This window comes from Pelodiscus sinensis, chromosome 24 (assembly GCF_049634645.1).
Source record: "Pelodiscus sinensis isolate JC-2024 chromosome 24, ASM4963464v1, whole genome shotgun sequence".
NCBI classification, from domain to species: Eukaryota; Metazoa; Chordata; order Testudines; family Trionychidae; genus Pelodiscus; species Pelodiscus sinensis.
In genome coordinates, this window is record NC_134734.1 from 6,586,480 (window position 1) to 6,602,292 (window position 15,813).

Sequence of the window (15,813 nt, forward strand, 5' to 3'; positions counted from 1 at the left end):
CCAGTACTCCATTGGGTTGTGAGGAGTTAGGGAAGGCAATGGGAGAAACTCTCCCGTCAACCTCCCATAGTGGGGACACCATGGAAATTTGACCTATGTTAGTTACATCAACTCTAGCTACACTATTCATGTAGCTGGACTTGCATATCTTAGGTTGATTTTCTCTCCTAATGTAGGCCCGGCCTCATTGACAGAGAATAGCCATTTTCAATACAAGCAAAGATGTATTCACTTACTGCATCCCATCATCGGTCTCCAGTTCACCAGTTTCACACCGACAATGGTGCACATTTCATCGTACGACTCGATTGCTGTGCACAGCATGCGATTGCCCAGGCCATACTGACAAAGGTCATAGATACAGGACTCGTAGTAAGGATCTGGGCTCTCGTGCCAGTGACACTCAGAGAAAGGTCCCGTGTGGTTCACTAGGACTCCACACAGTTGCTGGTATATGTGTAATTTTGGACAAGGCACGAGGTTGCTGGTATCGTTAGTACACCTGGAAGAGTCACGTGAATAATGATTACAAAGATTTCCCTCTCATCTCACTAAGGAATTAGGATGCCCAGGCAGCACAGGCCAGTCCCTGAACTAGCATGTTGATGTATTTGGCAGTCACATATTCAGTGAGAACTTCTCTCTGTTTCTCTGCTTTCCTCCCCTCCAGTCCCCTCTCCTCTCCTCCCCTGCCCTGTCTTTCTGACTCTCTTCCTTTCAATTTTAGCTAACCCCCAAGTAACTAAACACACCTCTGCACTCCCAGGGAATTATAGAACTAACACTTTCCTCTCTGTTTGTGTGTTTGACCTTTTTCCTCTGCCCTGTCTCCATCTTCTCTAGTTAGACCAGTGGTCCCCACGCTAAGGGTGTATGGAGGAATGATCAGGGGGATGCAGTGAGACCCAGTCCAGCTGCAATGGGGGACTGGGAGGGAATACCACCTAGCCCAATGCTGCCCCCAGCTGTGCTGGGGCCCCACCTCTGGGCTCTCAGCTGTAATTCAGCTCCTGACTTCTAGCCCCAGCCCCAACTCCAGCCTAAGACCATGGTTCCTGATCCACTTACTGCTGTTCACATCTGTCCCTCGCCCCAGCTCTGGTTCCTGACTATGGCTCTCAGGCAGAGGGGTAAAGTTTGAGGACCACTGAGTTAGACTATTAGCTCTTTCAGTTTGTGCAGCACTTAGTACAGTGAGGCCCCATTCTTGGTTGGGCTTACACACTACTCTAATAACCATGCTGCACAATGCTAATGTATACATGTCCTTCCCTTGTCTGCCGGATGCACAAAGCAGCCCAGAAACCTGCACTGGACTTGGGGGGTTGAGTCCCATCTCCCAGCATGGATATCAAAGCAGGAATCAGTGGGTGACATTTGAAAAACTATGTATCTGTAGATGGTGTCACCTAGGCTGGTCCCTGCTAGCCTAGAAATCTGCTCCTGAGAAAGAAATGAATTAATACTGCATAGGGTCAGTGTGATAAGATCTTGCGGCCCTGAATTCCAAAGCCTAGCTTGCTGAACTGGATTTTCCAGCCTCTTCAGGAACCTCGCTTCTGCCAGGATGCTTGTATTTTCCCTCTCTGTAGGAAAAGGTGGCCAGGGATAAACAAACATACCCAGGAGGGCTGGTGTCGGAAATCCACTTGTTCCCAAACTGTGTGTCATTCTGGGCTCTCTCCCCGCTGGGCAGGACCTTATCATCCATGGGATTGCCATTGAAATTCCCACACATCCCGCATAGCTGCTTCTGATACTCCGGGCCCACACGGACAAACAAACTACTGGCACCATTAAATTGAATCTCCACATTGGCCTGTGCTCTCACTGTTAGCATGTTCTTCAGTCTCAGGACCTTAGCAACAGATCCCAGATGTGCTGGTAAGCGAGTCCGCAGCCCATTAACCTGAGACAAAAAGGCAAAATTAGTTCCCCCCCTCACTTTGCCTTCTCTAAGCAGGTACCTGCTGTTCCATTAACCAAGCATGCAGGGGTTTACAGTCTTTGTCCAATACACAGAGATAGTGTATGAAATTCTGCTTGAGAGATTTCGGTGCTGGCATCTTTGGAGAACTCCCTCCACATTCAGAGCCCTGTAACTGACACTGCTAGGGAAAGCAAAATAACACAGTATGTGTGCCACAAAATGGCCCGTCACTACACCAGCCCTAGCCCTGCCTTCCCTGGGCCTCAAGGAGCTCTGAGGTGGACTGATTTTACACTCATGTAACTGCATTGACTGTAACTGGGTAACTGAGAATGGTATTGGACTCTCTGTTCCTTATTGCAACCAGAGAGATTTTGTAGTCACCAAACATTTAGAATTCCACTATTTTGGGGTTCAGTGTGAGACACTCCACAATGGCCTGGCCTTTAGAAAATGTTGATAATGAGGCTCCTTCTGGTGCCTCAGGAGGACTACCCAACCATCCTGAGTCACTACTTTTGAAAATACTGATGGAACCAGAGGCAAAATCACACACAACAACAAGAAACAATTTTTGCCTGATTCCTGAAATAATTGGAAACAGAAAAACTAGGAGAAAAGTCTCCCTGTGTGTTTGAGCCTCAGACAAATCCTTCTGCCTCTAAAACACCCTTGGTGAAATCACTAGGGACATTATTGATTGTTAGTATACAGGTCAACTCACATGGACAGCTTTGCCTCTCTCTAGGACAATGTGAGAATTAAAATTGCCAGTGCTAAGCCAAATTTCCACTCGGTAAACAAAAGACACTCGGGGATTGCGGAAATGCCTGTTTGCTGCCACCACACGAAAAGACAAGTCCAAGGAGGAGTTGCAGGTGCGGGAGATTTCGTAGTCACATATGCCTTGGAAATGAGCCACAGTCCCATCAAATGTAAAGTAGTGAGGGTCCCCTGTTACCACACAAGTGGTCAAGAGACTCTGGCAGGCTCGCTTGCCGTTCTTCACAGCACACTGCTGGCCTGGGTAGCACTGAGCTCGGAAACACCGGAAATGGTCTCGGGAGTTGCAGCTACATCTCTGGGTACAACCAGAGAACCAGACATGGTCTCCAATCTGGCATGGAGAGAGAGAAGAAATGAAATTACCCTCCTCATCAGCATCATCACCAGCACAACCTCTTCACTAAATCCCAGAACCAAGCCAGACAGGTAGGTACTGGAGCACATTATTAACTCTTGCTCTGCTTTGCTACCCAAACAGGAGCTGACCATATGCACACAGGAAAGAAAGTGTTCAAAGTGACATGGACTAAGATTAGAGCTGGCTGATATGAATCTATCTGAAGCCATTTTTAACATAAAATGGTTTTTTAAGAACAACGAAATTTTCTGGAGGAAAGTCCAATTTTGACAAAATTGTTCAGGCTTTCATGAGAAAAAACACTAGATATTTTCTGGTTTCCAGCAACTGAGAAACAAATGATTCTGGCCAACAACTGAACACCACAACTGTTTGATATTTAGCCAAAAGGTGACTTTAAGCTGAAAACATCAAAACAGTTTGAAGAAATTATTTGATGATGAAAACATTGTTTGACAGAAACTTCTCAGACTAGTGTGTGGACTAGTGGAAAAGCTGGTTCTTTATTCTCTGAAATAAAGAAATTAGGTTCTTCCATATGTTCAAATGCACCCAGATTCCCCTGATACTAGTCAGTGTGAACTCTCAACTCACCCCATAGTAGTGTCCGTCGTGCTCACAGCCACATTGCTCTGGCGGGACACACTGCTCCCCACTCCGCAGGTACCCATCATTGCAGAAACAACCTTCAGAGCATGTGAGCCTGTGATACTTCTGCAGCCAGGATCCAGCACACAGGTCCTGAAAGTGAGTCTCACACAGCTCATAGTGACTGTGGGTGGGGCACTGAGGGGCTGTGAAAGAGGCCATTAGAAGTTCCTGGGTCAGTATATGCACATGGCTAGAGGAATTATCCAGACAAAACGGGATTGACCATGCAACTAGAGATTTCACAATAGCAAATCCACTGCATTTAGTCTGGCTGCACTGGAGTCGCAACAGGCTCCTTGCTTTTTATGATACTGATTTTCAAGTGGCTTCCATTTCAGTGGCATTGGAACCCCAGCTCCCTTAGTGCATTTGAAATGTCCACGTTAAAAGCGGGCTGCAGAGGCTACAAGGCTTCTCTCCATGTAATCTACAGGGGAGAGCAGCCAGCCCCCAATTGTCAAACAAACTCAGAACTGCAAGCTGGGAAGAGCCAAAACTGCCCAGGATGGTGAGCCTGTGCTCTGTCATCAGAGGAAGTCAATCCCAGGCTCCATGTACATGACTCTACTAGAAGCTCTGAGTGCAAGTCCAAGGGAAGAAGAAATACAAGAGAAGAGCCCTGCCTACTGCTGTGTATGCGGATGGATGACTAGCAAGCAAGCTGAAATCAAGAAATCATACATACGGTATTGACTGTATGAGGGTTGGATTGGGAACTGCCTCTTCAGATACAGTCTCAGCATAAAACACAAGGCTCAGTGGCAGTTGCAAGGGTGACCTTCCTATGGGCCTTTCCCAACACTGCCCAGCTTGGCTTTGCAACCTGAACACTATGTGCATGTAATTTTGTGCGTGTGTTTCTGTTCGATTCATTTGCCTGTGCTTGCAAAAATACTTTTGTTCCTTTACAGAGAAATCATGGTCACTTACCACAAAAAGCCTCGCTCCTCCATGGGGAGATGGTGATGTTGGCTCTCTGGCAGGCGGCTGCGTATGTCTGAATGGACTCGCACAGGGCACTGCCAGCCCCTCCTGACACACACAGGTCAAAGATGCAATCAGACAGATAGGGGCCTGGCTCAACCTGGGAGTGGCAGGAGGAGAACGGCCCGTCAGGATCCTGGATCACCCAGCACTGGGACTTGGACTGCACCAGACTCTCCTCATCTTCACACACAGGGCAGGAATCGCGGCAGCCATCGTCACAGCCAGGGACAGCCTCCGACTTCCAGTCTGCAGCAAAGTGGAAGGCGTCCTTCCCTAGGGAGCCGTTATGGGTCACAAAGTCGTCCTGAGCGGCCCCATTGAAGTTCCCACACAGGCCGCAGGTCTGGCCTCGGTACTCTGGGGGCAGGCTGACAAAGAGGCTGTGGGCCAGGTCGTAGCTCACACTCAATCCAGAGTCAGCTTGCACAACCGTATGAAACCCAGCCTGATAAATGAGGATTTCTCCTGCTTTGACACTCACTGGGAGGGTCTCAGTGACCCCATCAACCTGGCAGAGAGAAATAGCAGCAAAGAGATTAATCCAGGGGATGAATCCTAAAGAGAGTTCAATGCCACATTTGGGGAGGAAGTTGAATAAGTGAGCCAGCAACAGTGTCTATCAGTAATTTATGCACTGCCCCAGAGTTCACTAGCCCCAGGGAATTACCTGGACTGTCCCATGCTGACCCCTCTGCAGGTGGATCTCAACTCCGCTCACAAGGACAAACACCTCCGACGTCACAGCCACAGGGACATGGGGCAGGTTTTCATTCTTCACTTCCACTCTGAAGAAGGGCAAGGACTTTGATGCCGCACACAGTTCAGCAAAGACATATCTGCAGGTGCCCTGTAAGTCGTAGCGCTTGCCGTCAAACGTAGTGTAGTGGGGCAGCCCAGACGCCCAGCAGATGCCGTTGGTTCTCTCGTGGCAGCCATAAACCCCCCGGCGAGTGCCACAGGATTCCCCGGGAGCACAGGCAGCGCTGGAGCACTGGACAGCGTGGGAGGAGCCATTGCACCTGCACAATCTCTGGCAATTTTCTCCTTCCCAGAAGCTTTCCCCCGCCAGGTGATATCTGCCATTGTGGGTGCAGCCGCACTGCTCCCGAGGCACGCAGTCAGTGCCACTCAGCACAAAGCCAGGGTCACACTGGCACCCTTCTTGGCATGCAGTCCGGCAGCGGGAGGGCACAGCTGGGTGGGCACAAGAGGCCGGGCAGGAAGGTCCACAGAGCTCATAGTGGCTGTTGGGGGGGCAGATTAACTCTGAAAGGGACATGAAGAACCGTGGTTAGAAATACAGAAGGGATACTACAGGAATCCTCCCAGGCAGGAAACATAGAGAATTAAAACAAATCAGGAAGGAATGAATATTCCTTTTTAATGTCTTTTTCTTGATCGATATTCAGGTTTTGTATTCAGTTACAAAATCATGTTTTCTATAAATAATGGATGTACTAAGTGATACAGGTGTGTTATTACACCTCTGTTGCTAGCATGATGGCTGGACTATAACTTTCACAAGAAGTCCTACACCAGGGGTGGAGAACCTAGGACCCAGCTTAGCTGGATCCAGCCCTCAAGGCTCAGGACCCCTTCCAGCATTGGGAAGCCCGCACTTGTACTCCTGCCCCCCGCCACTCTACCACGGGTCTGGAGCACACAAGATCTACTAGGCTGCCCTAAGCTCTGATGCATGAGGGGAATATGGAGAGAGTCTTTGTGCCTTTCTCCTCCTCCCTTGATGGCCATGTCTGTGAGGATTTTTTGTTGGTTTAAATATACATATTTTTTGCTTCTCACTTGCATACAACACATGCCTGATTTTTCTGAGGGTCAAATGTTCCCCACCCCATCCTACACTATCACACGGGAAGAAAAATCCTGAGAATCCTGCAGTGCAACATTTGTAGAGTATGCTATACTATTCAAGTTGTTGAAGATACAGCACTTTCTTACTAAATCTTGCAGCTGTACAGTAGACACTTAAAAATCCCTTGGCATTTCTCCAAGAGCAGGGAATGAAAGCATTGTCCTCACTAAAATTGTCATTCAGCAAAAGTTCTAATGTCTGAAGCTCAGTATAGAGATGTGATCATGTAAACAGTTAACAGCCATCTGTTAACTTTCATGGTTACATGCAGGCTCCCCCCGCCATTCTGCTGCCTCTATATTAGGGGCAGCAGCTTAGGGAGGTGGGGTCAGTAGGAGCTGGTGCTCTTTTAAGCATGTTCTCCCAGGGAGCCACCTGCTGCCAGCCCCTTCCTCAAGTGCTGCTGCCTCTGATACAGAGGCAGTAAAGCAGGGGGAAGAGGCAGGAGCCAGTGCTCACAGGGAGCCTCTTGCCTCCCTCTTCCCCCCGCTTTGCTGGCTCCGTTTCAGAGGCAGCTGCACAAGTGGAGCAGCAGGAGGCTTCATGGGAGCCACCTTCTTCCTCATGGAAATGTGGAATTTCTGGAAGTTTCAGCTATTACCAAAATAAACACATTTTAACATCCCTAGCTCAGTATATACCGCTCCTGGGAGAACAATATCCGCTGCATTGCGCTATATAGTCAATGCACAGTGAATACCTATGTCATTACTTTCTGGGGTACTTGGGACACCATAACTGGGAAGGAGGAAACCAAACTCTGCTCTACCTCTGGAGTGTCAATACACTCACTGTGCAGAAAGGTACAAATCAATGAGACTACTCAATGTTCCCAAGCCCAATGGTTGAGTGATTTATGGGCTACCATTCATGAAGGCCCCTGAAATCAGTGCTTACCACACCCAGCCAGCTGTCTCCATGGCAGTATGGTGATGCTGTGACTTTGGCAATGCACAGCATAACTCCGAAGTGTATTGCACAGCGTTTTGTGGCTCCCTTTGGTGACACAGAGATCATGTACACAGCTCTCCAGGGACATCGGAGCACTAGTAAGGTTGCTACAATGTTTGAAAGGTCCTTCCATGTCTGTGAGGATCCCACAGTAGCTCTGATCTCTGTACTTGTGTATAGTTCCTTTGTTGCATTCTGCTTGCGGACCAACAGCTGTGCAATGGAAAGGGGAATTGACATCCTTCCAGCTAGTCACAAAAGAGACAAGGTTGGGAGCCACAGATCCATTGGGCATCCTGAAATCATCACTTTGGTTTCCATTGAAGTCTCCACCAAGCCCACAGAGCAGCCCAGAGTAAGTCTCAGGTATAGTGATAGTCACGTAGTGGGACCAGTCATAGGATACAGAGAGGCCAAATTCTGTCTGGACCACAACAGATGAACCGGTGTAATAGGCATAGAGTTTACCTGATGCTAGGACAAGGGGCAGATTGACCAGCGATCCATTCACCTAAGGGGAAGAATTCAGCATGACCAGGAAAGGCGCCAAAAAATCAGCATAATGTTTGCAAATAATAATCTCCTTCCTGAGCCCCTTCTGGCATCAGCTCTATCATCCTTTGCTTCAAACTGTGCTGGTGTGTGCAGGAGCGATGTGTGTACAACTCCCTCCCACTCCAGACAGCATTCTACCAACCCCTCCCTTCTTTGCTTCTGCAGTCCCTTGCCCGGCTCTCCCCCCTTAACAAGAGGGTCTTTGCCCCCTTCAAGTACCAGTCTCTGCACACTAGTACCACAGGCCAGGGTGCACCCTCATTGCAGAGATTTGATTTGAGGCTGCTGGAGAGACCCAAGCAGCCCCTTTGCAACACAGGTTCTTTGTACAGGGGAGAATGTTCAGGGCTTCTCTGTTCTGTTGAGGGATGCTAAGTTTCTCCAGCTCCCAAGGAAGCTGACAGCAGCTATGAGAGCTCCATCCCTCTGAAGACCCTAATGTCAATTGATTGCTTGGAAACAAGTAGAGAGAGGAACAAGGAAAAAGTACCAAGGATAAACTGACTTAGGGCTTTCCACACTACAGAGAAGGTAGAAGCTGCTGCAGTCAATCTTCCAGGGTTTCAATGAATGAATCTGTGAAAACAGCTCATCTGAACCGAGGGCCCTGCCGCTGGTGCCGGTAGTCCTGCTCCTATGAGGACTAAGGGAAGGGCTTCTGTCAACCTCCCACTTTGTGGGCGGCACCAAAATGCGATTTAAGATACACAACTCCAGCTATGTTAATTACATCACTGGAGTCAACGTATCTTTATTCAAACTTATCCCCTAGTGTGGACCTGGCCTTAGGGAAAGGCAGAGGGCTGGCCTTCCAACGCCTGTCCTCCCTTGCCCTGAAGTGTAGGGAGGGGCAACATCTCCATGGGAGATAGGAAAATGGGTGGGAAAGGCTGAGCTATAAAGCAGGACACTATAGGGGTTAGCAGGTAACATTTTCAGATCCCTCCCTAATTGTCAAGTCCCCTTCCCATTAGCAAGAGAAGTTAGAAAACAATTAAATTCAAGCTCTCACCTGCAGGGCCAGCTCTAAGTTTTTTGCACCCCAAGCAAAACATTTTTTGGATGCCTCTCCTCCCCCCTTTGCCCACTGCAGCAGGATAGGCACTGAGAAGGAAAGCGCCCCTTTCACCTTGCGGCTCTTTGACTCCCACCATGCCCTCCGGCCAAACCCAGTCTACGTCCTGTCTCCCCTCCATAGACATCCTGACCCATGCCTCCCCACGCACTCTCAGAACCCAGTTTCCACCTTCTCTCCCCTCCCAGACAAACCCAACCCTCCAAATCCTCACGTCCCTTCCTCACAGCACGCATAGAAACATCAGAGTGCCCTGGGGGAAAGGTGAAAGTGTCACGGGTCCCCTTTCTCTGCAGCTGTACACACCTTTCCCCGGTGTGAAGCGGGGCGCCGCGGGCTCCCCTCCCCTGCAAGAGGAGAGAGAGGAGCCACCAGGCCAGGGCTCGCCTGCAGCCGCCGTGAGGGACTCTGCGGCCAGTGGCTCCTGGGGGTGCTGCCAGGGCTGGACTGAGCCATTCTGGTGCCCCGGGCAGACAGTTTAATTGCGCCCCGGGTTGGGGGAAGGTGCATGTGCAGCCCCACCTCTGCCCGGCGCGTGGGGGAGGGCACGTGGAGCTGGTGGCAGCAGGGCAGCAGGGCCCCTGGCCGTGCAGGGCCTCGCGGCCGCAGGGGGAAGGGTGCTGCTGGCCAGCGCTGCGGGGGTTAACGCGGACCCCACCACCGGGACCCTGCTCCCCAGGGCAGCGGCAGCCGCATTGGGCACCCAGCAAACTTCAGTTGTTGCCTAGCAGCCGCCGGGAGGGAGACTGCAGGGGGCAGGGGTGGATGGGCTCCGGCATCCTGCCGCATGGCCCCCTCTCCTCTCCCTGGGTATGTCTACACTACCCCGCTAGTTCGAACTAGCGGGGTAATGTATGCATACCGCACTTGCTAATGAAGCCCGGGATTTGAATTTCCCGGGCTTCATTAGCATAAGCGGGGAGCCGCCATTTTTAAATCCCCGCTGCTTCGAACCCCGTGTAGCGCGGCTACACGGGGCTCGAACTAGGTAGTTCGGACTAGGGTGCCTATTCCGAACTACCGGTACTCCTCGTTTCACGAGGAGTAACTGTAGTTCGGAATAGGACCCTAGTCCGAACTACCTAGTTCGAGCCCCGTGTAGCCGCGCTACACGGGGTTCGAAGCAGCGGGGATTTAAAAATGGCGGCTCCCCGCTTATGCTAATGAAGCCCGGGAAATTCAAATCCCGGGCTTCATTAGCAAGTGCGGTATGCATACATTACCCTCCTAGTTCGAACTAGGAGGGTAGTGTAGACATACCCCCTCTTCCCTCCCTGCCTTTGTCTCCGTGCTGCCCACAGGCAGGCCCGCATAGGGCAGTAAGGCTGGCCGGAATGCTGCCCCTGGAAATATTCCGCCCCAGGCATGTGCTTGGTTTGCTGGTGCCTAGAGCCGGCCCTGCTCACCTGCACTTGGCCGTGCTCTCTGGCTGCTGCAGCAATATGCTGCCCGTAGACATCCAGCTCCACCAGGCGTGTCCAGGATGCTGTGATGGCACCCCTGTGCTCATTCTCCACCTTGACAGTGAAATCGGGGAGATTCCCAGGGGGGCCACAGTACTTGCTCAGGGTGTATTTGCAGGTTCCTTCAAAGTCAAAAGTAAGTCCATCAAAAATGTGATAGTGGGGGTGACCAAACACCCATAAGTCACCAAATTTCACAGGGTAGCAGCCTCGGACGCCATCCACAACTCTGCACGTCTCCAGAGCCCCGCAGGCATGATCCTGGCACTGCATGGGCTGGGCTGGCTGGCGGCAGCTGCATTTCCTGCTGCAGGTGTCTGTCAAGATCACCTCCTCTCCCAGCTGGTGATACCGACCCTCCAGCGTGCAGCCGCACTGACTCACAGGCACGCAGCGTTCCACATCCAGAACATACCCTTCCCGGCAGAAGCATCCCGCCACGCAGGGCTTTGTGCATGGAATGGTTGAATTAAGGCTGGCACAAGAAGCATGGCAGGGAAGGCCGCACAAGTCAAAATAGGAGTTGGCTGGACAAGTGACCCCTGGGGAAGAAAAGGAACAAAGTTACCTGTACCTACAGGTGTTTTACAAAGTTACACATTTCCCACAAACACTCACATTCTTTTCATGACTGAGTATCCCAGATTCTTTGATGATCTCTTCCATGGCATAACTTCTCAATGCCCCTTGGGGGCTCTATGAATTTAGAGGAAAACAAAAGACTCCCTGTTGCTTACCACAGTCCAGTCCTGGTCTCCACTTTCCTACTTTCACGCCGTGAAAGGCACACATCTCATCATACGACTCGACAGCTGCACACAGCATGCGATTGCCCTGGCCATACTGGCAGAGGTCGTAGACACAGGAGTCGTAGTAGGGGGTTGGGCTCTCGTGCCAGTGACACTCAGCAAATGGCCCAGAGCGGTTTGTTAGGATCCCACACAGCTGTTGGAATGCATTCAGGTTTGTACATGCCTCTGTGTTACCAGTATCATTCTTACACCTGGAAGTTTCATGCAAATACCAGTTACAAGGTTGTTTCTTTTACCAGAGGCATCTTTTTAATGATTCAGAACAGTTGTCTATTGACAGACCAATTTCTGACATGGCTCAAGGCTTCATACTGAAATTCTGCCTTCCTCACTCCGTGTTTTCTTGATTGATTTTTTACATTTTACATCACATATCACATTTATGAAAAGCAGCGATGAGCTTGTCACAGGAACATAGGATTTGCCATGGATCCCTGTACTTTAAAATCCTTGAGCTAGAGTCACAAAAGGATTCCAGTGCCTAACAGCAATTTTAGGCATTTAATTCCCAGAATCAAGCTTGACAGAGATTCACAAACCCCCTATTCAGAGGCTGTGAAATCATGGAGGTGCCTGAACTCTCTCAGTGCCTAAATTACACTTCGGTTGTGGGGGGAGCTTTAAATTGTACCCTCCATCAACAGCTGAAGGTCCTGTCCTCCCTGCACCCTGGCTCAGAAGCTTCCCTCAGTTTTGGTCCCAGGCAGGTTGCTGCTGCTTCTCCCATGTGAGACAGATGGGTGGGGGCACAGGAGATAAGGGAGTGTTACTCAGATCAGCTCTCTCATGTGTCTCTCCCAAAAGAAGTGGGAAATGGGGTCACAGTTGGTTTTACTTCTCATTCAACTCCTGATTACTTATCCACACCCTAAAGCCATGTCTGTACTTACTCAGAGGTTCATGCTGTGCTGGTCTGTCTTCCCATGTTCAATTAGGCGAGTCTAGTAAAGACCTTCTAAATCAAATGCTGAAGGCACCCCAGTGACACTGGCACTCCTCAAATTGTGAGGAATAAGAAAAGTCAATTGAAGTATCAAGCTCTGGCTGTGAAGATGGCAGGGAAGTTCAAATTAAGTTATGTCAATTACATAGCTGGAGTTATGTATTGGAATTTGAACTTCCACATAAGGAGAGACATGGCCTAAGAGTTAAACTGTTTGGCTACGTCTACACTACAAGTTTTCTCAGGAAAAATATGCAAATGAGCAGGGCTCGCCGAACTGTGGCAAACCCCGCTTGCCAGCAGCGCTGTCCAGAGATCTGCGCATACGCAGATCGCCTGAACCCGGCTTTTCCGGGTTGCAATCTACTCGCTGCGGGTGAGTAGATTGCATTATTTGTCGAGCCCTGCAAATGAGGGACTAGTTTGCATGAGTCATGATCTCATTTGCATATTTTCTGCCGATCCATTTTTGTGCTGGGCTTTTTGCGCAAAAACAAGCAATGTGGATGTTTTCTTCTCATGCAAAAACCCCTTTTTCTGCAATATCGGTAAACCTCCTTTTTTGGGGTCTAAGGAAATGAGAACATAAGAACAGCCGTACTGGGTCAGACCAAAGGTCCATCTAGTCCAGTATCCTGTATGCCGACAGTGGCCAGCACCAAGTGCCCCAGAGAGGGTGGACCGAAGACAATGATCAAGTGATTTGTCTCCTGCCATCCCTCTCCAGCCTCTGACAAACAGAGACCAAGGACACCATTTTATCCCCTGGCTAATAGCCTTTTATGGACCTAACCTCCAGGAAATTATCTAGCTTCTCTTTAAACTCTATTATAGTCCTAGCCTTCACAGCCTCCTCTGGCAAGGAGTTCCATAGGTTGAATACACGCTGTGTGAAGAAGAACTTCCTTTTATTAGTTTTAACCCTGCTACCCATTAATTTCATTTGGTGTCCTCTAGTTCTTCTGTTTAGGGAACTAATAAATAACTTTTCTTTATCGATCCTCTCCACACCACTCATGATTTTCATAGAATCATAGAATCATAGGACTGGAAGGGACCTGGAGAGGTCATCGAGTCCAGCCCCCCGCCCTCAAGGCAGGACCATGCTCCGTCTACACCATCCCTGACAGATGTCTATCTAACCTGTTCTTAAATATCTCCAGAGAGGGAGATTCCACCACCTCCCTTGGCAATTTATTCCAATATTTTACCACCCTGACAGTTAGGAATTTTTTCCTAATGTCCAATCTAAATCTCCCTTGCTGCACTTTAAGCCCATTACTCCTTGTCCTGTCCTCAGAAACCAAGAGGAACAAATTTTCTCCTTCCTCCTTGTGACACCCTTTTAGATATTTGAAAACCGCTATCATGTCCCCCCTTCATCTTCTTTTTTCCAAACTAAACAAGCCCAGTTCATGAAGCCTGGCTTCACAGGTCATGTTCTCTAGACCTTTAATCATTCTTGTCGCTCTTCTCTGTACCCTTTCCAATTTCTCCACATCTTTCTTGAAATGTGGCGCCCAGAACTGGACACAGTACTCCAGCTGAGGCCTAACTAGTGCAGAGTAGAGCGGCAGAATGACTTAACAAGTTTTGCTTACAACACACCTGTTGATACAACCTAGAATCATATTTGCTTTTTTTTTGCAGCAGCACACTGTTGACTCATATTCAACTTATGGTCCACTATGACCCCTAGATCCCTTTCCGCCATGCTCCTTCCTAGACAGTCGTTTCCCATCCTGTATGTATGGAACTGATTGTTCCTTCCTAAGTGGAGCACTTTGCATTTCTCTTTATTAAACTTCATCCTGTTTACCTCTGACCATTTCTCTAACTTGCTAAGGTCATTTTGAATTATGTCCCTATCCTCCAAAGAAGTCGCAACCCCACCCAGTTTGGTATCATCTGCAAACTTAATAAGCGTACTCTCTATCCCAATATCTACATCATTGATGAAGATATTGAACAGTACGGGTCCCAAAAACAGACCCTTGAGGAACTCCACTTGTTATCCCTTTCCAGCAGGATTTAGCACCGTTAACAACAACTCTCTGACTACGGTTATCCAGCCAATTATGCACCCACCTTATCGTGGCCCTATCTAAGTTATATTTGCCTAGTTTATCAATAAGAATATCATGCGAGACCGTATCAAATGCCTTACTAAAGTCTAGGTATATGACATCCACTGCTTCTCCCTTATCCACAAGGCTCGTTATCCTATCAAAGAAAGCTATCAGATTAGTTTGGCATGACTTGTTCTTCACAAACCCATGCTGACTATTCCCTATCACTTTATTACCTTCCAAGTGTTTGCATATGATTTCCTTAATTACCTGCTCCATTATCTTCCCTGGGACAGACGTTAAACTGACCGGTCTGTAGTTTCCTGGGTTGTTCTTATTCCCCTTTTTATAGATGGGCACAATATTTGCCCTTTTCCAGTCTTCTGGAATCTCCCCTGTCTTCCATGATTTTTCAAAGATCATAGCTAAAGGCTCAGATACCTCCTCTATCAGCTCCTTGGCTACGTCTACACTGGCCCCTTTTCCGGAAGGGGCATGTAAATTTCACTAGTCGTCGTAGGGAAATCCGCGGGGGATTTAAATATCCCCCGCGGCATTTAAATAAAAATGTCCGCCGCTTTTTTCCGGCTTTTAAAAAAGCCGGAAAAGAGCGTCTAGACTGGCCCCGATCCTCCGGAAAAAGTGCCCTTTTCCGGAGGCTCTTATTCCTACTTTGAAGTAGGAATAAGAGCCTCCGGAAAAGGGAACTTTTTCCGGAGGATCGGGGCCAGTGTAGAAGCTCTTTTCCGGCTTTTTTAAAAGCCGGAAAAAAGCGGCGGACATTTTTATTTAAATGCCGCAGGGGATATTTAAATCCCCCGCAGATTTCCCTACAACGACTAGTGAAATTTACATGCCCCTTCCGGAAAAGGGGCCAGTGTAGACGTAGCCCTTGAGTATCCTGGGATGCATTTCATCAGGACCTGGTGACTTGCTGACATCTAACTTTCCTAAGTGATTTTTAACTTGTTCTTTGTGTATCCTATCTTCTAAACTTACCCTCTCTCTGCTTGTATTCACTACGTTAGGCACACCTCCAGACTTCTCGGTGAAGACCAAAACAAAGAAGTCATTGAACATCTCCACCATTTCCAAGTTTCCTGTAACTGCTTCTCCCTCCTCACTGAGCAGTGGGCCTACCCTGTCCTTGGTCTTCCTCTTGCTTCTAATGTATTTATAAAAGGTCTTCTTGTTTCCCTTTATGCCTGTAGCTAGTTTGATCTCATTTTGTGCCTTTGCCTTTCTAATCTTGCCCCTGCATTCCCGTGTTGCTTGCCTACCTCTATCATATCCTCCCTCAGTCTCCTCTTTTCTAAACTGAAAAGTCCCAGTCTCTTTAACCTTTCCTCATATGGGACCC

General features: G+C 48.9%; 1 protein-coding gene across 1 annotated transcript in view; it reads right to left on the reverse strand.

The window, feature by feature from the left end:
• Positions 1 to 15,813, reverse strand: part of LOC102446821 (IgGFc-binding protein-like) — a 39,832-nt gene that overhangs the window by 21,926 nt on the left and 2,093 nt on the right. Inside the window, exons 2-11 of the mRNA XM_075907486.1 lie at positions 12,332 to 12,485; positions 11,367 to 11,632; positions 10,573 to 11,171; positions 7,483 to 8,047; positions 5,380 to 5,978; positions 4,656 to 5,220; positions 3,669 to 3,868; positions 2,655 to 3,047; positions 1,623 to 1,909; positions 237 to 502 (exon numbers count right to left, since the gene is read on the reverse strand). Of these exons, the coding sequence (XP_075763601.1) occupies positions 237 to 502; positions 1,623 to 1,909; positions 2,655 to 3,047; positions 3,669 to 3,868; positions 4,656 to 5,220; positions 5,380 to 5,978; positions 7,483 to 8,047; positions 10,573 to 11,171; positions 11,367 to 11,454 (3,562 nt within the window). The 5' untranslated portion in view covers positions 11,455 to 11,632; positions 12,332 to 12,485. The remainder of the gene's footprint in view (positions 1 to 236; positions 503 to 1,622; positions 1,910 to 2,654; positions 3,048 to 3,668; positions 3,869 to 4,655; positions 5,221 to 5,379; positions 5,979 to 7,482; positions 8,048 to 10,572; positions 11,172 to 11,366; positions 11,633 to 12,331; positions 12,486 to 15,813) is intronic.